The following is a 23324-nucleotide window of genomic DNA, read 5'->3' on the forward strand; positions in this document are numbered from 1 at the left end:
CCAGCCAACAAGCTATGCAAGCAAGTGGCAACCGCCCCAATCCTAAACTAGCCTTTGCAGTAAGGTGCACATGGAAGGGCAACAGAGGAAACACATATGGCTGTCTGCAGGGGCCCAGAGGACCACACAGTAAGCAAATTGATGCGTTCAGCCCCCAGGCAACAAGTTGAGCACAGGGGTTGTAAACCCTCGATGCACAAAAAAAATTTCGCCTTTGTTTTCTTAACTATTGTTTGTATAACTGTTAAACCACCCATTATCTCAAGTATCTATTGTTGCTCGGCAGATGTGTTATTTCTTTCATCTCTTTAACAAAGGTTAACTTATCCTTTAATGTAAACCTGTCTCAGATTTTGATAAGAGCAAAGAAAAATCAACAGTCAAAATGAAGCACTGCACTGTAAGGTGCCTGCATGTATCTTTTAGTTTTGTCCAAATCATTCATGGTGCGATCCTGGATCTCCTAAGCCAGTGATGGCGAACCTTGGCACCCCAGATGTTTTAGAACTACATTTCCCATAATGCTCATCTAAACTGCAGAGTGCACGAGCATCATGGGAAATGTAGTTCCAAAACATCTGGGGTGCCAAGGTTCGCCATCACTGTCCTAAGCTCTCAACTTTGCAAGCTTTGGCAAAACGGCTCTATCATCCCTCTATCTATGCTAGGCTTGCATTTCAGTGCTTTCACTTTACATTTATTTAAGAATTAAAGACAGATTAACTTTAGCCAGGGTTCACACTATTGTGATGCAAGAGTCGGTGCGATTCCAGTGCAGGTTCCCGCATCGCATCTCCCTCACATGCAGTTCACACTGCCCTCTGCGAACTGCTGCGGGCGTCAATAGAAACTTAATGACACCCCCAGATCGATTCGCAGATCACAGTGCGAATTTTGAATGTGGACAGGAATCGGATCACATGGGTGCGGGGAAAAAAAAAAGTTTCTGCACCTTTTTCATGCAAATCCAATGCGAGTTCAGCCACACAACTTTATGGCTAAATTCGCATTGCACAGACATCGCATGTGATCGGTACAGCAATGCGGTGCGAATCACATGCAATGTCTGTGTTCGCAATAGTGTGAACCCAGGCTAAAAGGCTAAAGCCATCAGAGAGCCGTAATTTAGTTCTGGGGTGCTGTTTGCAAGATGAATCATACATTTGCTATATTCCAAAATCATTTTCGGGTGCACATACTCTTTAAAATGTTTTTTTTCTGTATTGTGCTGTTAGTAAAGCTGAATTCCTGGCAAACAGATAAATACACAATTGAAATAAATATAAACGGTCTTATCTAATAAAGGATTTTTATATCTGCCCATCTAGTCCTTAGCCAATCCTGCCAGACAGCACAGTCAGCTTACTTTTCTCTACTGCAGTAGTAATCTAGATTGTCACCTCCTCATCCCTTGATAATGACAAATTAGAAGCACAATGATAAGCTCATGCCTCTATCCCCCTATAAGCATGTTCCTGGTCAGTATATGTGCATTTATCTTCCTTGACTGGCTTTAGCACTGCCCCTCACTTTCTCAGTCTGTGCTGCTGAACAGGTGGCCAGTTTCAAACCAATCTCAGGTATTTATATTTATTTTATGAAAACTAATGTGCATAAAATCTGTGAAATTAAAGTATATATTTGTACATTTGCTATACAGAGAATACTAGACCGCTATGATAGGATAGAAGATGCACTTAAAGCAGTGTTCCGCTTAAAAAAAAAAAAAAAAAAAAAATTAAAAGTCAGCAGCTACAAATGCTGCAGCTGCTGACTTTTAATAATAATAATAATTATTATTATTATTCAATATTTATATAGCGCCAACAGTTTACGCAGCGCTTTACAATATAAAAGGGAGACAATACAGTTACAATACAATACAATACAATAGGATTAAGAGGGCCCTGCTCAGAAGAGTTTACAATCTAATAGGACACTTACCTGTCCCAGGATCCAGCGATGCGTGGGATCAAAGCCCCGCTCTTCTCCCCCTCTGCTCGGTGGCACTGGCATTGTAACTGTGGGTGCCCGGCTGTGGCTTCACAGCCAGGCACCCACTGCGCATGCGTGAGCAGCGCTGTGCGCCGTGATTGGCCGCGTTATCATCTGGGACCTGTGAAGTGTCCCAGATGATTGACAAGAGGGAGGGGGCAGAGCTGATCTCCCTTCCTGCACCGAAGTGACATCAAGAACCCAGGCGCTGAAGGAGGCAGACTACGAGGGACCACGTAGCAACAGGCATTTAGAGGCGAGTAAAAAAAAAAAAAATTTTCTCCAAATGTTTTGTTTTTTTTTATGCACATAAATGACATTTTTAGGGTGGAACTCCACTTTAAGAGCTTACAACAACCCCAAATGCACGGGTACTGTTGGACCAGATATGAAAAGAAATAGCAAGAGTCACTTTCAATGACAGTTCTGCAATACAAAACTATTGAGAAACAATACCTGAAATGGCTCGGCTGACTCTTGCCCTGGGGGTGTAGTAAGAGAAATGAAAGGAACCTAAGAAAAAAAAATAATGCAAGATGCCAATTCAGTCATATAAAGTGCAGAAAAAATGTTGGCATTTTTACAGCTGGGAATTAAGTGTTTAAATACTAAAGGGTTATATGCTCACCTCAGGACACACAGTCACTGCCGATACAGGGTCACTGCTTGTACCTTCTACATTGGGCTCCGTGCCAGTCAAACCGTCTGAAGGCAAGGGGCCGATTCCCACTAAGCCATCAGTTTCGAGAACTGGTAACGAAGGACCTGGGATAATACCAGCACTTTTAGCAGCCAAGTCAATAGCACCTAAGGGGAGGAAAGTACATTGTGTTTATTACAGGGCTTAATCTGAAACATAATTAATCCTGTACTATCTCACTATGAGCTACAGCACAATTTACCAATATCGGACGTGCAAACCAACCAGCAGTACATGGCAAGATCTGGCATGTATAGGGATCAAACAAATAAGAGAACACTTTTGCTCCATATGCTCAATTCCAAGCAGCTGTCAATCAGCACAATTCATTCTCCATAAATCACAGCTACAAGTCAGCCGTCACAGCAAAGGGAAACAAATTACAAGCTAGAAGTGTCTGCGTCTATGGGCTCCATGAAACATTTTGGAGTGGCCAAGTATTCATGGAAAATAAAAGGGTTGAGCACTAGACACTAGAGGGAACAGAAAGGTGAGGTTATGTAAAGATTAAAGTAGCATTTATTGCATGTAGAGCTCAAAATATACAATATATTATTATTAAAAGAAAATGAAACAGCTTCAAAAGTTCAAGATGGCACCTGTATCCTGGAAAAAACCCACTCCAAGCTGTGAAACATTTGGATCTCAGGTAGTACTATAACATTACTGATATGGGAATGTCGCCAACCACAATTTGGGAAATAATAATAGAGCGGTGAATACTGTATCTTGGCTGCATCTGTATGCAGACTTCTTGAGATTTACCATCATCCAAAATACTTACTAGCTAGGGAATTGCTGTTGCTAGTTGAGGCCGTCAACCCTTTGGGCACAATTGGCTGGGAGACAGCTTTACTAAGGTTGGAATGGATTGGCCGAAAGGAGCCTCTTCCTGTGGGGAGAAATTATATATTACTTTCGTGGACCAAACCAGGAGGGAGGGAAGTGAACAAAAATATAGCTAGTAAATATTCTTTATGTCATATGGCAGAACACTCACACACACTGCAATTATACATCTGATGTAATAAGACAGTGCTTGGTCTGCTTCAGACTGCTACAGTTTTTACAGTTTTCTACCCCAATATACTTCAGTGTGTATAGTCTGCAGACCTATGTGATTAACCGTGAGCATGTCCTGGGTGCAGTGGCTCTGACTGGTGCATGTGCCAAAAACTGCTATCAATATCAATGCCTTGTGCAAGCTTGGCTGTACAGAACGCAAGCTATACACAATGTAGTTTGTCAATGCTGAGGCCTTTAAATACTGCCATAGGCCTAGGCAAACAAAGCAATGTGCCTGCATCAACAGTATACCTTTAAACTGCTTGCTGTCATTAGTAAAGGCAGTGTAGTTTGCAACTATACTTACACTTTATGGGCTTGTTCACACCAGGTGTTCTGTGACTATGCTGTGCAGCCATGCCCAGCACAGTCCCAGTTTTTCCTATAGTGTCGGTTCACGTAATGTAAACTATCACATTGCAACGCTGCTGTGTGAATAGAACTTTATGAAATGTCACCATACTATGTTAATAAAGTTTGGGGGAGAAAACAAATACATAAAAACTGTGGTGGCCAGGTTTCTGCCAGTGGCCACCAGAAGCCGTGTGATCAGTGTGGCTGTCTGGTGTGAACAAGCCTGAAATTGCTGTAATCTAAATTTTCTTCTTTGTGCATTTATTACTAAATGCTCTTGGTGGGGCAGTAAGATCAACCACCATACTATTTTTGCCCCTTTTAGGTAACGTGTTAACCCCATTTTGGAGCCAGCCCCCCCCCCCCCACCAACTTGCATTCATGGAGTGTTTTTCAAGCAGATTTGGATTTCGTAGTTTAGCTTCGAGTTGCTATATTAAATTTTAGTAACTGGAATGAATTCTATTTTGCTGCCAGGATAAGTATTAGTCACCATTTTAAATTACCTGCTACCGTTGAGTTTGAGAGAATAGAGAAGGAGCAGACGTGTGGCAAGTTGCTGCCAGATGGCCGTGGGAGGAGAGTCCTCTGTGGAAGAAAAGGTCTGAATTAATGTCCAGTGGTTAACATCTGCAGAGAGCTTCAGAAAGACTGATCTTTCAATGTGACACCTGAAGAACTCATGGGATAATTTAGTGGCTTGACCAGAATATAGCAGTTACCATAACAACATACTGAGATTAGGTGTTAGTCAGTTAAGATCAGAACAGCCGGGTTCTTGTCTGGAGGTTGGTGTGAGAGCAAAAGACATATCTGGAGCTGACCCCACTTCTAACAACATAGACCTTGTTAAAGGAAGTCTGTACTAAGAGAGACACACAGAGGCTTCCATTGCCGGTCTCCCAATATTTATATTTATATATATATATATATATATATATATATATATATATATATATATATATATATATATATATATATATATATTCAGACTCAGAAAGTATTGAAGTCACTGGATCAACATGACAGCCAGGAAACTAGACGGGCAGAGGAAGAACAGCAATGGCAGACTTATTCTATCAGCAAAGCTTTTCTTTAAAGAGACTGGTACCTCCGCAAAAAAATCCCCCCCCCCCACCCAAAAAGAAAAAAAAAAAAAAAACACCCTGCAAAACAAAGGCATAATGAGCTAGTATGCATTGCATACTAGCTCATTATGAAATATTTACCTTAGAACAAAGCTGTTGCAGTGGTCCCGGCACACCGATGTCACGGCCGACATCTTTTCCGGAGCATCTTCCATGTTTGCGGGCTCTGGCAGGGTGATTGGCCGGCGCCGGGATGACGTTGCTCTCACGCATGCATGTGTGGGAGCCACCGTTCACGGCACCAGGTCGGAAGGAATGGCACCCATGGGCCATTCCTTCAGAGCACATGCGCAAGTAATGTTGCTGGCTGCATGCACTGGAAATATCTCCTAAACTGTACAGGTTTAGGAGATATTTTCACTACTTATAAATAAGCCTTATTATAGGCTTACCTATAGGTAAGTGTCTGCAGAGGAAGTTTACTTCCTCTTTAACTAGCAGGCAGTTTCTTTACTACCTCGAGATGGTAATTTGTTTAAAGTGTATAAATCACCTAAAAATCTAATTTTCTATATGTTTAGCATCATGCCTCACTGTACACAGTTTTTATTGAGCAAATCACTTTTTCAGTCTCTTGCCAAGTATCTTACCTGGAGATCCTGCCAGCAACAGCACTTTTTGTTGCAGGCTTACAACACTAAGCTGCTGTCTCGCTACCAGTAGTGGAGTTGCCATGTGCGCCCCCTTCAGTTGGGCGTTAGGCTGCCCATGAAGTATGTGCATGCTTCCTGCAGGCTTGATACCAGACCAGAAAGCAGCATGGGACTTGACTACTTCAGTGTGTAGCATCATGGTCCTGATCCTTATTACCTGCCCACAGCCCTAAGATTGTGGATGCAGTGCCCCAGCACTTGTGACTGCAGAATATAAAATATTTTTTTTTTAAATTAAAACTAAATACTGCATATTTCATTAATAGTTTATTTGTGCTGCTCAAATACCTTGCATTATTTAAAAAGGCAAAATTAACACTTTAAAAGCCAACTATGAAATACCATAATATTTTTTCCCTATAAATGTCCCCCAATATCTAAGCCCAAGCTGGAGATGTACCAAGCAAGACTTTTTTTGCTCCACAAGATGTCCTCATTCTTCTGGATTGAATGATGCTCGGCATCACTTAACCATGAAGATTAAGAAAAGACTAAATGCAGTGTCATGGGTCAGCCTCCAGAGAAAAGCCTCCTGTACTGACAAAGTGCATTGATGCAGAGATTAACTGATGTACTCTTATCTGCACCGCATTATGCATCATCCAGTATATTTCACCATCAAGAGAGGACCAAAGAGAAAAAGGACTCATCCGAGTGTCACGTGATCAGCCAGAACACATCCAATAAGTTTAAAAATATATATATTATCATACAAAAAATTCCTGAGGACATTTTTATACGGAACACCTTGAGTTGCTCCTCAACAAGCTTATTTTGTTTTTATTGCTCAAATAGGTTTGTTCATATCGTCATATTTTATTAAAATTGCTACACTTTCGCTGCCTCCAACTCTCTTAGCATGGTAATCCTCAGATGTGGGAATTTTGATCTCATGAGGCTGGAGGACAAAGGATCCTTGAACATAAAGTGACTGCTGGAAGAGGATCAAATACCAACTTGTCAACCTTATTTTGGTAGACTGTCCTACATCACGTTTCTATCTGTACGTGTGAAGCCAACACTATCCTGCAAGCGTTTTGGCTTATGGGAGTGTACAAGAGGTGGAAGGATGCTGCTGTCATTATCTGAATAAATTGCATTGAATTACCATTGCCAATTGGGAACAATAGCTGCTGCCCAGAAGGAGACATTGGAAGCTGTGTGAGCACGGTTAATACCGAACGACTAAACATTTGCACACCTGAGCCAGATTAGTGATTTCACCATTTCTGATGTGGTTAAGCCAGCCATACATGGATCGAAATTTGGCTGGATGAATTTCGATCCATGTTGGGCACTGTGGTTGAACTGGCCGGAGCTTGCTGTGGTTAAACAAGTTCCAACATTCTGTTCAATGTCCCTGCTGGATTTTCACAGCTCTAAACTTGCTCGTCATCAGAATACACTGATCAGTGCTGTGTTTTTCTATTCGGACAGTGGGGAGACTTCCCTGCCGTCAGAATAACAAGACACAGCCGGAAGGATTCCCCCCATTCACCTCAAATGTGTGGATAGGGGAATCAAGTTAGGTTTTTTTTTTTTTTCATTCAACCTGCTGCTTGCTTATGTATGGGCAGTTTTAAGGAGTAGCTCAGTTACCACTCTATTCCTAGTCTGCAACTGGATAGTGAAGCCAAACACTGATGGGTTAAATTCTTTGCCAACTCTGCTGTCTCATCCAGTCAGCGTGCATTCATTATCGTACATGTGCACTACAGTAGAGCCCGACTGGCTCAGAGTATGGACCTTCCCTCTCCAAGTCTAAATGTCACTGTTCAGGAGATTACAAGTGGCAGATATCAAGTCAAATGTAGAAACACAGTTTATATATTAAAAAACAAATCTTCATGTGCTGCCTTTGTCATCAATAGTCTCGATAATGCATATTGATGCATCAAAAAAATAGATGATATATCATGCAGATGTAAATGACTTCTATTTCAACCAATGACAACCAGTGCACATGCATTGCATAGGCAAGAATGGGCCTTAAAGGTTTTATTTTTAATAAATGCACAACTGCAAGAATATTGCTTTCCGGGGGTTCTGTTTGCACTACTGACTTTCATGTGGTCAGATTTTTTTTTTAATATTCTAAGAGATAGATAAGATGACTCTGTTCTTAAATTTCCCTAAGTTCCGGAGTCTCCAGATAACATATCTTATACACCCACTATGACTCTGGGAAATTGTATAGTTACTACCTGGAATGTTTGTTCTTGTTTGTTCTCTTTTATGATTCTTTTGTTTTTTATTTATATTTGTTCTATGCGGCTCTTATTATAATAACTAGCTACTTCCACGTTGCCCCACAGGGCTATAGTAATACAAGCTTTTCTGATGTACATTACCTCAGGACAACCATAGCTACTTATTATACCATCTGAAATGTTTTTATATTTCATGCCATTGTGGATTGTATGTTGAAAAATTCTTCAGTAAAAATACATTTCCCTAAGTTCCCATTGTTAGAGATAGGTGAATGTTTTTGATCCATCTGTCATGTAGGCTACTGTTCTGTTGAATGTACCATGTGCTTTACTAAAAAGCGAAATAAAAACTATTAAAAAATGCACAACTACATTTATTTTATTTATAACTGCCTATAAATAAGCTATAGAGTCAGTGTCAGTATGCAAGTCAAATGCAGCTACAGTGAATCTTGAATGATCTCAGAAAAGTCTCAAACCAATGTCAAAAGATACTACATATGCCCATGAAAAAACGAGTCAACACAGGCATTAGCGGGTCAGTCTTTAAAAAACGGACAGAGATATACTCTTTTTTTTTTTTCTCTTGTCATTAACAAGAAGAATAAACTTTCCTCAGGTTTAGGATATCTAAGGCCCCATGCACACTTGAGCTCAAAAACGGCTGTTTTTTTTTTCTGCCTCCAGACGCCCGTTCATGATAGCCTATGTTTCCATGAACACGTAGGAGATAACAGGGGTTTAGAGGAGAGGAGCGTTTTGGCAGAAAATACACCTGAGGCGGGTAAACACGTCTAAAGCTCTAGGCGCGTTTAGTGCTTGAGCATGGATACATTTGGCTAGAATAAATGAATAATGAATAATAATGAATAGATAAATGAATATTCTAGCCAATGAGATGAATAAATGCCCAAGCACTTGAAACGCCAAAGCGTGTTTGCAAAAAAAAAAAAAAAAATGGGGGGGGGGGGCGTGTTTGCAAAAAAAAAAAAAAAAAAAAAAAAAATGGGGCTTAGGTGCATTTTTGAAGCCACTTTTCTCCTGCAGGGGAAAACCATTTATAAGAGCCCCAGTGTGCATGAGGCCTAAGAGGAAGAAAGTACAAATCAACTAGAGAATCTTACCTGGACAACTAAGGGTTTCCGAAGGTGTCTGCTCCTCGGCTTCTTGGCCTTCGGCAAGAAGAAATCAGGCTGAGGGGGTAAAAGACAAAATAATTTGATTTGTGATCTCTGAAAGGAAGACACAACCAATGTGATATGTGAAAGATGAAGGTTACTGTATGTTACATTGGACATATGGTTTTTATATATAACCCCACTACAAAACCGAATATCAGCATATTCACAGTGACAATTCACATATGGAATACTAGTAACACAATGAATTATGTTTTCTGTTTATTGAAACCACATTGCTAAACAGCCACCAGAGGCTGTAACACTATTCAGACTCATTCACAATTCACTGTTAATTAGTTTTATCAAAGTGGTTTTGCCATCAATTACCCACTCTGCCAGAACAGCGCCACACCTACATTTGTCTCACTCCAATGTGATATGTGGACAGACAAATAAAAGATACAGATAACTCCAGAATTTCAGTCCATCACCATAAGGTTGTTACTCCAGATGTCCACTTCTATGGACACTAAGGGACATGTCACACTGGCGATCCTGTTGCCCAGGAAAACGCGTCAAAGGCAGGATCACTTTGGAGGACACAGAAGGGAGGTAAAAATACTTACCTGCTTATGTAGATCATATGCCAGCTGGATGTGCGAGTTGGCGTTCTCTTGCTGCAACTCGCAGCAAAAAAGCAATTCTTCATTTCAAAGCAGATATGCATCTTGCCTGTATTTTCTAGCAACCCTGTCCCCGTGAATTCTCGCTAGTGACAGGATTACTAGTGTAACATGGGCTTACACTTTGGGTTCAGGATTGTGTCCTTTTCAAGAGCAAATAAAGCAAAGTATGTGATCGGCAGTTACACTGGTGGGCGTTTTTTTCCCTTTTTGCACTTACATGGTAAGTGTTTTTTCATACTTCTCTTCTTCCTTTCACACTATCTGGGAATAATATCCCTCCACTTGTAAGGTCTCCAAGCTGTTTACTTACAGCTACCATGATAGAAAGTGTTGGGCACCAAGGACCGACGCTTAGGCTTTGTTCACATGGGTATAAAGAACAGGCATTGTCTTTGGGTTATCGAAGATCTGCAAATGCTTTACAAAGCCAATGCCTGTTCTTAACACAAGCAGAAATGATTTAGAACAAACATAATATTCACAGTGCATTTGCATAGATTTAATCTTGCCTGCAAGTTTTGGCAGGCAATTGCAAGACAAATCAATGGCAAAGCACTGCACTGCTCTTAGGCATTCCGTCAAGAATGAATGAAGGTACAAAACCTTGAGCCTTTATAACCACTTTAAGGCAACACTGTACTACAGGCATACTATAGGCATTACTGACACATTTTAACAAAAGTCTATCTCTAAGGCTCATACTGTTTGTTTCCACAACGTCTGCTTTTTGTTCCACATTCCTCTCCTAAATTACGGTTTATGTGCTCAAGTCTCTTCCTATCCCTTTTTACCTGCCCTCCCCATTATCAATACAAAAATGTTCCTAAAAGGTATATCTATCTAGGCCCAGCGATTGGCAGCACCAACCACAAAGTTATCACACAGGCGGGTGACTCGTTCTACATAACAAACCTTATAATTACCCTTCCAAAACTTCTCAAAGAATTTTGCTGAATGTCAAAGTGCAAAATAAATCTAAGGAAATTGGAGGCTCTAAATGTCTCTTTCAGAGACCCTGTCCTGATGAATATGATCAAACCCTAGTTTCCATTTTAAATGGCATCATAAAGCCATTAGTTACTTGGGAACCCATATGCCAGCAGACCTTACACATCTTCACTTAGTTTGGTAGATGTATTATCTTGCAAATGAACATCATACCCCGGTTGCTTTACCTCCTACCGAGTGACCCAGTTTCACTACCCGCCTACCTCCTAAACAGTTCCAATTTCTTTTGGTGCAATGATCCCTCCAGAATCAGCAAAAATATCCTTTGTCTTTGGAAATTAAGAGGTTAAATGGGATTCCCAGACAATACTTTAATGATAATGTGAAACACCTAGAAAGGCTTAGTCACTGGTGTAGAAACAAAGAAATTAAACAGGAGCTAGCAATGAAACCTAGCCTACACCCCTTACTAGAGCCCTATGGACATTAAAAGTGGATCTTTCATGCCTTAAACACCCTCTTTATAGAGCATTAAACATGAAATTCACCTAAATAAATAAATGCACTTATTTTTGCAGATATAAAAAAAAGTGTATTTTTTTTCCTGCAGCCTGCAGAACATTGCATCTGTGAGTAGCAGATTGCAGGTGCAAAGTCAGGCTCCTTCAGACTCAGTATAGCTGTCTGCCTGTACTGCTCATATGGGTAGACAGTTACTGGAGAGCAGAAAGATCAATGAACTATGAGAGCACTCACCAGTCCCCTTGCAGTTCATTGATAACTACAAGCTGTCTGCTGCAGTGGAAGACGGTACTTATAGTTCATTCATTACAGATCGCTTTTTTTAAAAATTGTGACAGCGGTTGCGGGAAGAAGATTCCCTGCCCGCTGTCACAGTGGGGGACAGCCAGGTACTCTTTGGTAATATATTACACCTTAAATATGAGTGTAACTTGTAACAGGTTACCAAAAGGTGAACTTATCCTTTAAAAGGTGGCCATCAAATACTTTTACCTGACCGCCACCTCTCTTATCCATCCCCACTGTCACAAATTTTAGGGCACCCCAACTTTTACATGGGTTACACGGTTGAACTCCTTAAAACGTGAGGCTAGAAAACATTTGTAGTGGAACATTTTACTTCCTTTCAAAATTGGATGAATCTAAAAAGGTTTCCAACAGACTGGAATCTTTCACAATTAGGATGTCAGTGGGTGGGGATTAGGCAGGGTTAGATCACTTTCAATGTTATTTATATTATGCCCAGGATTGAAGGCCCACAGGCTGCCAATACAAATAAAATTCTTTGCCAATTGGGAAACAGAATGATCTACACTAGATGGGTGGCTAGTTGTATTGGAAACTTGCTTGTGAAATCCCCTTGCATAGGTTTTTCTCCAAAAATGGTCACTCCACAAATAAAAACAGAAAATTCACTTATTCCAGCCCTGTTGAGTCCTTTATATTTATTTGGTACTCACACTAATAGTGTCCAATTGCTGGCGGCCTGTCGCCTCAGTCTCTTTGCTTGGAGAGGAAATCTTAGTGTGCCGGCTGTTAGGAGGCAGCATGGTGGGAACAGCAAAGACTACCCCCCCTTTGCAGCCGGTTGTCACAGAACCCAGGGGACTACTAAAGACAAGGGGACGAGATAAATTCCTGAAACCTGCAGGAAGAGGCATATATTAGTAGATACCCTCATACTTGATTGTACCACAATGAAAGTGTTTCTACAGTAAAAAAAAACACGAAAAACACCATTCAATAGCAGCTCCCCAAGCCCCACTAAACACTTACCCATTCCTGATTTGGCACTTTGCCTGTCTGCTGTGGCTCTTCTCTCCTCTTCCAGTATTCACTGGAGGCTCTGATGGCAGTGGGTGCCATTGGCTCCTGCTGCGGTCAGTCAAATCCAGCGAGGGGAGAGGAAGGAACGAGCCGTGCTGCATGTCTATGGATGTATACAGCTGGCCCAGGAGTGCACCCATAGCACACAGCTTGATTTGGGGGCACACTCAGAAGAGAAGGAGCATAGAACGCGCCATTGGCGGACCCCAGAAAAGGAGATAAGGGACCGCTCTCTGTGCAATATCCTAGCACAGAGCAGGTAAGTATAACATCTTTTTCTATTTTATTAAAAAAAAAAAAAAAAAAAAAACAGCCTTTAGTCCCACTTTAAGGATATGATGATTTAACATTGGTCACTGGTAAAAGACGGGGGTGCAAGGGGAAGCGTAAAATCTAGAAGCTAGTTTTATTAAGTCACATCCAATTATTAAATGCAGCGTGTTTTGGGGGTTCAAAGGGCATCAATCTACAGTCCACACAGGTGATGACATGCTGTCAAAAATCGGTGTTTGGACAGAGCCCCTTTTATTTTGTATCACTGAAATACCCCTGAGGTTCATGCCATATCCATCAATTCAGTATATGGTACACCAACTGCCAAGCCCAGATGAAGCCCAGATAAAAGGGGGCCCTTTGAGCCGCCAAACAAAATTGGCTTTACCCGAAGGTGACTTTTCATGAAACAATTTCAGGTTTGGAAACAGTCTAAAACGCTGAGAAAGTCTAAGCTTTTATGTAAAAGATGAAATATGACTTTTGTGCAACAGACAGACTCTTATGCTGGCCATACATAATTAAAAAATGTTTCATACCTGCCCCGTCCAATCAATGCAGCTGACAACTGTGTGAGAATCCATCTGGCTGGTTATAAATTCAAATGTACAACAGGTGCTCACCTGTTGGGATTGTTAGATCTGTAAGGCCCCTTTCACATGGATAGACCGATCAAGTCCGCCTGATAGTTTTTCAGGCGGACCCCATCAGACCATCCATGGCTCTCTATAGAGTGGTGGATATCAAGGAAATTGCTGACATCTGATCCAGTCTGCTAAAAACAGACAGATGTTCCCCATCCATCTGCTGGATCGGATCGAATGATAGTCGGATAGAAACAGACAGGTGGTCCATTTCCATCCGACAGCCCATAGAGAACAGTGGGCTGTGCCCGTCACAACGTGTCGGACCGGGACCTGCCATCCGCCTGTTCAGTGGGGGATCAGCGGAGAGATCCCCCACTGACCAGGCGGATCCATGGGTGGACACCAGTGTGAAAGGGGCCTTAGATGAAATCAGAATCCAGATCCAACATTGTGTGGCCACTTCAACACTGCATAGACAAACTCCGATTTGAGCCTTTCACGCCATATACCGATGTAGAGTTGCATGATCCGACTCAATTTATGTTATAAATGCCCAAGTGTGAAGCGTCACACAAATCAGCCTGGACTGGGACAATCATTATTGATCAAATGTTCTGTGCAAATCTTCATTATTTTCAAAATTCTTTATTAGATTATTCCTAATCCACCATACAGTGCAAATTAATTTATTTAGCCCCATTTTTTTTTTCATTTCCAAAGTCTACTAAAATGCATGGGCATTCATATTTACCGTTTGCTGCACCATCTCTAAGGCAACAAGTTTAGTCATTCGGCACTCTCCTCACCTGAGGTATTGGAAGGCGGAGAGAAGGTTGTTTGGATCTGTGCGGGTTGAGTCCTCAGACAGTCTGGGTTTCGGGACAGCAAGGTGATGACCTTACCAGGTGGTGTGAGTGCCTGTTCCTGAACTGGTTGCTTCATGGAGGTGGCAACAGAGGTGGTCTCTGGTGTCTGTGAGGACTAAAAAAAAAACAAAAAAAACAAAAAAAAAAACGCCAAACATTTAGCTGGAAAACATGAGACTTTCTTGACCATTAACTATGCAGAATTCTTGCATTTCTCTCCCTTTGAACATTAAAGCATATCTATGGTCAACATTTCAATTCATATATTCATTTCCACACTGTATTTCAATCATGTCTAGAAAATGCATATGAATCAGAACAATACTGAAGTTTAAAAGCTTACTTTTTGAAGACTCCCACACATTTATCACCTTGAATTCTGTGACACGTATTCACAATGCCCTGTGCATAGGTACTACCGTGTAACACATTTCTCAGAGGAGGCGGAGTCAGTGCAGGAATCACCGCTTGCTGGCAACAAGGTACCATAGGATATGTAGCGATCGAACGCAAACCAAAGTAATGAGCATGGGAGAAGCTGAAAAGCATGCAGGGAATGCAGGATGTTTTTGAAAGAAATGGCCAGCAGACAGGCAGCACTCACAACATAAAAGGAGATTTTCCAAGTAAACCTATATTGGATTGTCAAGAATAACTACTATTTGTATTGCGTTTAAGATATTATTTTATATAGTTTATTTAAAGTGATTGTAAAGGAAATCAAAATAAACATGTCTATACTTACCTGCTCTGTGCAAAATGAAATTGCACAGAGCGGCCCTGAACCTCCTCTTCTCGGGTCCCCCGCCAGCACTCCTGGCTCCTCCTATCCGTCCAGTGCGTCCGTGCTCCCGAGCCCTGCTGCTGCGTCCATTGACACAGAGAGCAGGACTCCCTTGTCACTGGAGTTGATTGACAGTGCCAATGGCTCCCACTGCTATCAATCTGCCCAATGAGGAGGGACACAGCAGCGAGAGCCACTGCTCTCATGCATGTCACTGGAACAGGCTCAGGTAAGAATAAGGGGCACTGGGGGGATCCTGGAGCAGTGGAGGTTTTTTACCTTCATGCATAGAATGCATGAAGGTAAAAAAACCTTGAGGCTTTAGAACCACTTTAAGCTGACCTCCAGACATACCCAAAACATTTTACTCAGGGGTCAGGTCCTGGGAAAAATAGTGTGGAACTCGCCCAAGATTCTACCCCCCACCTCAAAAATAAATCCCCATACCACGTAGGTATACATTGTGGAGAGGGATAGATGATGCTGAGTGGGGATGGGGATACATTGTGGAGAGGGATGGATTATTCTGGGTGGGGATGAGGATGATGGAGTTGCATTGTGAAAACGGATGACTCTGGGTGGGGATGAGAGTTACATAGTGAAGAGGCTCTCCACAAAGTAACTCTCATCCCCACCCAGAGTCGTCCTCATTCATTTTAACAATTCAAACATGATACAGGAGATGGTCGGAGACTGAGGACATGATACAGGAGATGGTCGGAGACTGAGGACATGATACAGGAGATGGTCGGAGACTGAGGACATGATACAGGAGATGGTCAGACTGCAGAAATAGTACAGGAGATGGCCAAAGACTGCAGACTTACAGGAGATGGTCAGAGAGTGTGCGGACATGATAGAAGAGCACTAGGGGGTCCGGAGGACACAGAGGGGGTCTGGAGAGCACTGGGGAAGCTGGAGAGCATCAGCGGAGTCTGGAGAGCACTGGGCATCAGAGAGCGCGGGGGGTGGGGGGCAGCAATTGATAGCATGGGGGAAAGCATGGGGGCCCCCCCAAGAGCATAGGAGGCAGCAAAAGAAGCTGGATAAGAGGAGTGGCGGGGGCAGCGGTATATAGAGGAATTGATCTTTCCATATTCCTCCTGTAGCCGCTGAATGCCTGCAGGAGGGATAGGAGGAGAAGTGGGTATTCAGCAGGTGCAGGAAAAATATGCAAAGATCAACTCCTCTATATGCTGCTGCCCCTCGCCACTCCTATCCAGACACACAGGGAGGCTGTTGCACGGGCGAACACTCACTTCTTCCCAGTCCGGCAGGCGCAACAGGCGATGGGATCGGGATCCATTGCAGCTGCTTCCCCCTTCTCGGTCATAGGGCAGCTGGGTAGTTCCCTCTCCCCGCCGGCTGAACCGAATAGGTGGGGTGAGCGGCTAGGGCTGAAAGAGCAGCCAAGCTGGACGTGCGGCCCGGCAGGCACCCCTGAGCGGCGCCGGACTGACACCCCTCCCCGCAATCTGTGGCACCCCACTGATTGCATCCCTCCTGCAGGACGCGGCTGCTAACGGGAACGGCGCTCCTGCTGCGGAAAAAGTAAAGGAACGCCGTTCCAATGCGTTCCCGCAGGCCTCAATCCCCTGCTTTTACTTACCCAATGCCTTGGTCATCTGACATGCCAGCTCCAGAGCATTTCATCTTCTTTCCTGCAGAGGAGAAAAGTGCTTTCTCGAGTGTCCATGTTACAGCCTGGGTGACGTGATCCCTTCCTATTGGCTGTTCGGCCAGGGACCTCTCAGGATCCGAAACATTGAAGTGGACTGATGAAGCCATTAAGAAGAGAACAGTCGGTGTGTGGGCACAGACTGTAGCTTTGGGCCAGTGATCGTCACTGCCAGAAGCTGCGCACTTCGTTAGGAATTTAATTTAAAGCCTAAGTGCAGCCAAAATAAAATGGACGGAGGAGGATTTCACCTAACCGTAGAGGCATCAGCACAACGGACACATCTTACTGGCTGTAAGTTATGTCCCCTGTGGTGATTCTTGTGATTTTTTTATTTTGGCTGCACTTAGTCTTTAATAAGTGCCGAATGGGTAAAAAAAAAAAAGTTTAGGAGGGACACTTTTTCCTGGAGATAAGCTTTACACAAGACTGCCGGCGGATACTTAGTCTGCTCACCAATTGTTTCTCTGATCAGGCTATTCCCATACTAGCATACCCAATTTTAGCTGGCACTAAAGTGCCGTACATATGGGACGAATGCCTGCTGACATCAGCCGGTTCAATAGAAACTGGCCGAAATTCTGCCTGTGTGTATGCCAGCCGGTCCCAACAGAAGCTTCTGTTGGACAAGTATGCTGGAAAACCAGCAGCTAACCAGCTCCTCCTGATCAGCGTCCTCAGCCAATAGTTGAGATCGCTGATTGGAGCGTTCTGGCAGGAGGGGACCGCCCCCTGTAAGAACACAACAGCTCAGCGGGGGAGATCACTGCACTAACATCAGACTGTTAGTACAGCGGCTCCAACCAGAGCTGACAGTTATTTTTCGTTCAACCCAAAAAAACGAATTGTGTGTACCTGGCTTTATATGTATACATGAAAGCACAGCTCACCACTTTGACAATGAGATTTCAGTTAGAAGTAGAAAAATAAACACCCTTGAGAAAGAGTCCAGCATTGTGATGGTCTATTTATACTTTACTACACCTATTTATTACTCAAATTAGCTTAAAGTGACTAAAATGTGATTGTGGGTAGAAGGTCTGTCTGTGAACATTTACAAAAATGCTCATCTCTCCCATTGCTTGCGCCATGAAACACTGCTCTAATAAAGGGAGCTTGTTGGCGGCAGACTCTTCAGAAACCGACATCTCTGGTAGTGTCAATCTCATGATCCCCTGCTATGCTCTGTGGTACCATTTGCCAGCCCCTACCACTGAGCGCCGACAGCCCTTTCACTTTCACCAGATAGGAAGCAAGAAGGTTTTTAGGAGAGGAGACACAGAATGGAATAAAAATGCTTTTTGTTAGCAGAATAGAGGAAAGCTGGAGCACCTGTTGTCTGAGCCCCAGTTTCACGTTATCCCTCACTTTCCATTTGATAAAACCAGAATTAAAATGACCTTTCTTCTCAGTTAATAAAACAGTCTTTGTACAGATACTTCTATATTAAGAAAGGCCAAAGGCATACAGATGTTTTGTAAAAAAAAAAAAAAAAAAAAAAAAAAAAAAAAAGACAACTGTCAGTCCTCAAACAAGCTACACAGCAATAGGACCTGCTAAGGTCTCCCCAGAGTCAGCCAGCAGCTCTTAATTACATATCAGCAAAGCTTACTTTGGCTTTCTCAATAGAAAAAACTAATTGGTTAAACCGAGATTTCCAACATCCTGGGAAAATCTCAATGTCATACAGAGAGCTGAAGATTGGATGCCACACCTCTATACAGTTAAGACTTTTTGCAAGCTTGAATGAGTAACATTCTGGCTTTTATATCAAGTCTTAAGCCTGCCATAGACTGTTCCTCCTGAACCAGCCGAGGTTTGAACCATATATGGGCAGGCTGAATGTACCCAAGTTGATCGATCATTCAGCTTGGGTACAACGAGCATTTCAAATTTTTTCATGCGATTATAGCTGCTAGCCTTAATCACTGTTATCTCGGTGGGGGCGACTCCTCACACCGCCCTGCCGGGAGAACACAATGGCTTCATGGGAGGGATTCCGCCATCCACACTGACTGTGTGGATGGGGGAAATCGAGCGATTTTCTTTTATGCAATCAGTGGTTGCAGGAAAGAAAGTTGCTCCGTCTATGGTCGGCTTTACATCAATAGTCTTCCTCTGTTGTACATGCACTCAGCCTCAGGTATTGAAAAATATTTGGTGCAAAACTCCTTTCTTCCTGGGACCTGTATATTAATATTTCTCAGCATGAGATCTTGCCATATATACACTATATTACCAAAAGTATTGGGACACCTGCCTTTACACACACATGACCGTTAATGGCATCCCAGTCTTAGTCCATAGGGTTCATTATTGAGTTGGCCCACCCTTTGCAGCTATAACAGCTTCAACTCTTCTGGGAAGGCTGTCCACAAGGTTTAGGAGTGTGTCTATGGGAATGTTTGACCATTCTTCCAGAAGCGCATTTGTGAGGCCAGGTACTGGTGTTGGACGAGAAGGCCTGGGTCGCAGTCTCCGCTCTAATTCATCCCAAAGGTGTTCTCCACCCCAAACTCGCTCACATGTTTTTATGGACCTTGCTTTGTACACTGGTCCAAACCATTTGGTGGAGGGGGGGTTATGGTGTGGGGTTGTTTTTCAAGGGTTGGGCTTGGCCCCTTCCAATGAAGGGAAATCTTAAGGCGTCAGTATACCAAGACATTTTGGAAAATTTCATGCTCCCAACTTTGTGGGAACAGTTTGGGGATGGCCACTTCCTGTTCCAACATGACTGCGCACCAGTGCAAAAAGCAAGGTCCATAAAGACATGGATGAGCGAGTTAGGGGTGGAGGAACTTGACTGGCCTGTACAGAGTCCTGACCTCAACCCGATAGAACACCTTTGGGATGAATTAGAGCGGAGACTGTGAGCCAGGTCTTCATGTCCAACATCAGTGCCTGACCTCACAAATGCGCTTCTGGAAGAATGGTCAAACATTTCCATAGACACACTCCTAAACCTTGGACAGCCTTCCCAGAAGAGTTGAAGCTGTTATAGCTGCAAAGGGTGGGCCAACTCAATATTGAACCCCACAGGATAAGATTGGGATGCCATTGAAGTGCATGTGTGTGTAAAGTTAGGCATCCCAATATTTTTGGTAATATAGTGTATTTTTCACAGCCTAAAATAAAAAAAATAATAATAATAAAATAAAAAAATAATCATTATTTGGATAGGAGTATTAAACTCCAGGGATATTCACTTTCGCATTTCAGCGATGTGGCAGTAAAATCCCTTGCCAGGCGCTGTCCTCTTATCCTCAGCTACTACCAGGTGCTGGGTTTTCAGGCAGTTAAGGAATTACATCATCCCATGCATGCACATGGGAGTCGACCATTCTGGCATAACCATAGTGTGCCGTGAATAAACGTTGAGCTGCGCATGTGCAGCTCAGTGTGCATTCAATAGAGGGCTGCCAGCAGGCTGGTAAGGGTTTGTTATTGCAGGAGAGAGATGTCTGCTTGTTTATTTTTTTTTTAAATAAGTTAACTCTAGCTGTGTTTTAACTAAACTAAACCATACTGACGTTCTTAAATTTGGCATTAGAATCTAGGTTCCACTCTTGAACTCTATGCATTAAAAGGGTTAAACAAGCATAGCTTAAAATTACACCTCTCTGTAGAAAACATGAACAGGTGAAAGAAAAAAAATGCTTACAGTTTTAGGGTTTGCCTCTGTAGCAATGAGTCTCAAAAGACAATTGAGGAGTCTCTGTTGGTGGCGTAGTGGGCATTCAGGATCATCAGAATTGTTGGGATCCATCCACTCGTACTCCAGCTGTAACTTGCCTGGCTTTCCCAACATGAGGTAGACCTCAGCTAGTGTCAGGTTTTCTGAAGTGCGTTGGTTCCAGCCCTCCTGACGCAGCTGCTCAATGAGCTGGTTAGAGTTGTCTTTGGGAGCTTTGGACGAGCCACTCTGCTCCTTCACCTGAGAGTCCGTCGTTCCTGACGGCTGTGTAGTGCAATTCTCCAGCTGGCAATTTGCAGGCTGAACATCAGCCTTTTCCTGGCTGGGAGAAGCTGCCTGGTCAGAGCTTTTGGGATTTGTACTGGGAGATATGGGGGGACTTATCACAGCGTTTGCTGTTGAAGGGCTTCCTTCTGGAACGATAAGGTCTTGACAAGACTTCAAATAACGAGGAAAAGGGTCATTTATTGACAGTTCATCCACAATTGGCAGCTCACTGCTGGACACTTCACCAGGTGTGTCTGGATTGACTGGCATATCCATGTTTTCTGGAGGGGCTTCATCAGGGGTCTTTGGACCATCTGGCAGCCCTTCACAAGCAATGTTCTCTCCAGGGCCATTTTCTATTGTTGGGGTCCTGTCTGCTGTAGCACTGCTTGCCGTTTCCATTTTGTTTGCTTGTTTAGTGTCTGTACTGCCACGTGGGCACTTTAGCTGCACCCGTGCTGTCCCTTGTCCAGTCTGGATACCTAAAATCTGAGCAGGTGGCAGGAGAGCATCCTTTGAGCTTTGTTTGCACTTGCCAGACTCTTGCCAATGGACGGTACAGTAAGCTTTGGAGTGAACCACCCTAGCCACACCTGGTAAAGATGACAACTGTGCCAATTCTGGTGGGAATAAGCACAAGTCCTCTTTGGAATCCTCCACCTCGGCCAGCTGTGGATCCTCTAGGGATTTCCTCTGAGGAAGTTAGTAAAGGAAACGTTGACAAAAATTTCAACTGACAGCCAATGGTAAACCATTTCCTAACAAGCAGACTTAAATTATTCTGTCAATGCTCAGGCAAATTAAACTTGGTAAGTGGATCAGTCAAAAGCCTAGCCAATTTAAACTAAGCATATGATGAAATATGAGCATGTATCGAAACAATAGAGGAAAACAAAGCATTTGAATGTTAGGCAGCCCTTAAAGTGATACTAAAGCTAAAAAAACTTTTTTTTTTTAACCTTAATGCATTCCTTGCATTAAAGAGGAGCTCCATTCTCTCCCCCTAACCCCCCCTCCCCAAAAAAAACATTTAAAGTCAGCAGCTACAAATACTGTAGCTGCAGACTTTTAATATAAGGACACTTACCTGTCCAAGGATCCAGCGTTCACCTCACCCAAGCCAATTCTTCAATTGGTTTTGGGTTCAGGCGCCAGCAACTGCGCATGCGCGAGTCGCGCAATTGTGAATGGTCCCACAGTCTTCCGGGACCTATGACGTGTCCCAGAAGGCTGCGGGGGAAGGAGGGGTGGGCCGACTTCCGCTCAGATCACTACAGTGATCTGACTGGTAGGGGGAGTGGGTACCTGTCAAAACCCGGAACCCGTTACCCCCCAAAAAGTGCCAAATGTGTCATGGCTGCATCTTTTCTCCCTTCTCTTCCTCTTCACACAGGGACTCGCTATATATATATATATATATATATATATATATATACACACATACACACACACACACAAAACATACATACATATATATACATATATACACATACATGCATACATACATATACATATACATATATATACACACACACAAAACATACATACATATATATATATATATACATACACACACACACACACACACACACACACACACACACACACACACACACATATATATATATATATATATATATATATATTTTATATAAATAATTTATTGGCTCCTGCTGCTGTCAATCAATTGCAGCGAGGAGGAAGTGTGGGGGGGGGCCGGGCAAAGCCCCGCTGTGTGTGTGGCTCCATAGACACCTCAGGAGTGAGCAGGCACAGTGTGAGCTTTGTTCCTCTGCATCTTTGTGTGTCCCCCTAGCAAGCCCTGCTAGGGGGACACACAAAGATGCGAAGGAGCAAAGATCTCCGGTTGAGGACCCAAGAAGAGGAGGGAGGATTGGGGCCGCTCTGTGCAATACCATTGCACAGAGCAGGTGAGAACAACGTTTGTTATATTAATTAAAAAAACAAGTAAACCTTTTACTAATACTTTAACATGTTGAGCTTAAACCCATCCTTTCAATCTCTTGAGCCAACCCACTAGTGTTTTATTTTACTAAAATGGAGGACCTAAGGAGTGGGAGAGGGAAGGGTAAAAACTTTTACAGGCACAGTTTAGATTTGCATGTAAATTAGGCACCCCTATTTTAACATGGGGTTTACATTGAAGGTGACCCCTATGTAAAGTAGAACTAAAACCAATCCCTGAAATCTCATAATCTTTAACATGCTTATGTAACATCATAACTCATTTAAATGTTTTCTACATCTGCAGCTTTTAAAAAAGAATACCTCTTAATCCTACCATAAAGGTCCTTGTTCAGGAACTTCCTATTATAGAGTGACAACACCGTGTCCCTGTCCCTCAATTGCTCTTTTGAACTGTCACCCTGTTATCAGGACATCTTAAGTAGACTAAAAGTTGCTGTGCCAACGCTAATTGCACTGGC

At 42.9% G+C, this 23324-nt stretch overlaps 1 protein-coding gene across 2 annotated transcripts in view; it reads right to left on the minus strand.

The window, feature by feature from the left end:
• Positions 1–23324, minus strand: part of CRAMP1 (cramped chromatin regulator homolog 1) — a 101267-nt gene that overhangs the window by 17035 nt on the left and 60908 nt on the right. For both annotated transcript variants that reach the window (XM_073636680.1, XM_073636679.1), the window contains exons 10-17: positions 20578–21570; positions 14395–14569; positions 12362–12546; positions 9250–9318; positions 4621–4702; positions 3480–3587; positions 2624–2802; positions 2452–2508 (exon numbers count right to left, since the gene is read on the minus strand). In XM_073636680.1, the coding sequence (XP_073492781.1) occupies positions 2452–2508; positions 2624–2802; positions 3480–3587; positions 4621–4702; positions 9250–9318; positions 12362–12546; positions 14395–14569; positions 20578–21570 (1848 nt within the window). The remainder of the gene's footprint in view (positions 1–2451; positions 2509–2623; positions 2803–3479; positions 3588–4620; positions 4703–9249; positions 9319–12361; positions 12547–14394; positions 14570–20577; positions 21571–23324) is intronic.

Source organism: Aquarana catesbeiana, linkage group LG06, assembly GCF_042186555.1.
Source record: "Aquarana catesbeiana isolate 2022-GZ linkage group LG06, ASM4218655v1, whole genome shotgun sequence".
Classification (NCBI taxonomy): domain Eukaryota; kingdom Metazoa; phylum Chordata; class Amphibia; order Anura; family Ranidae; genus Aquarana; species Aquarana catesbeiana.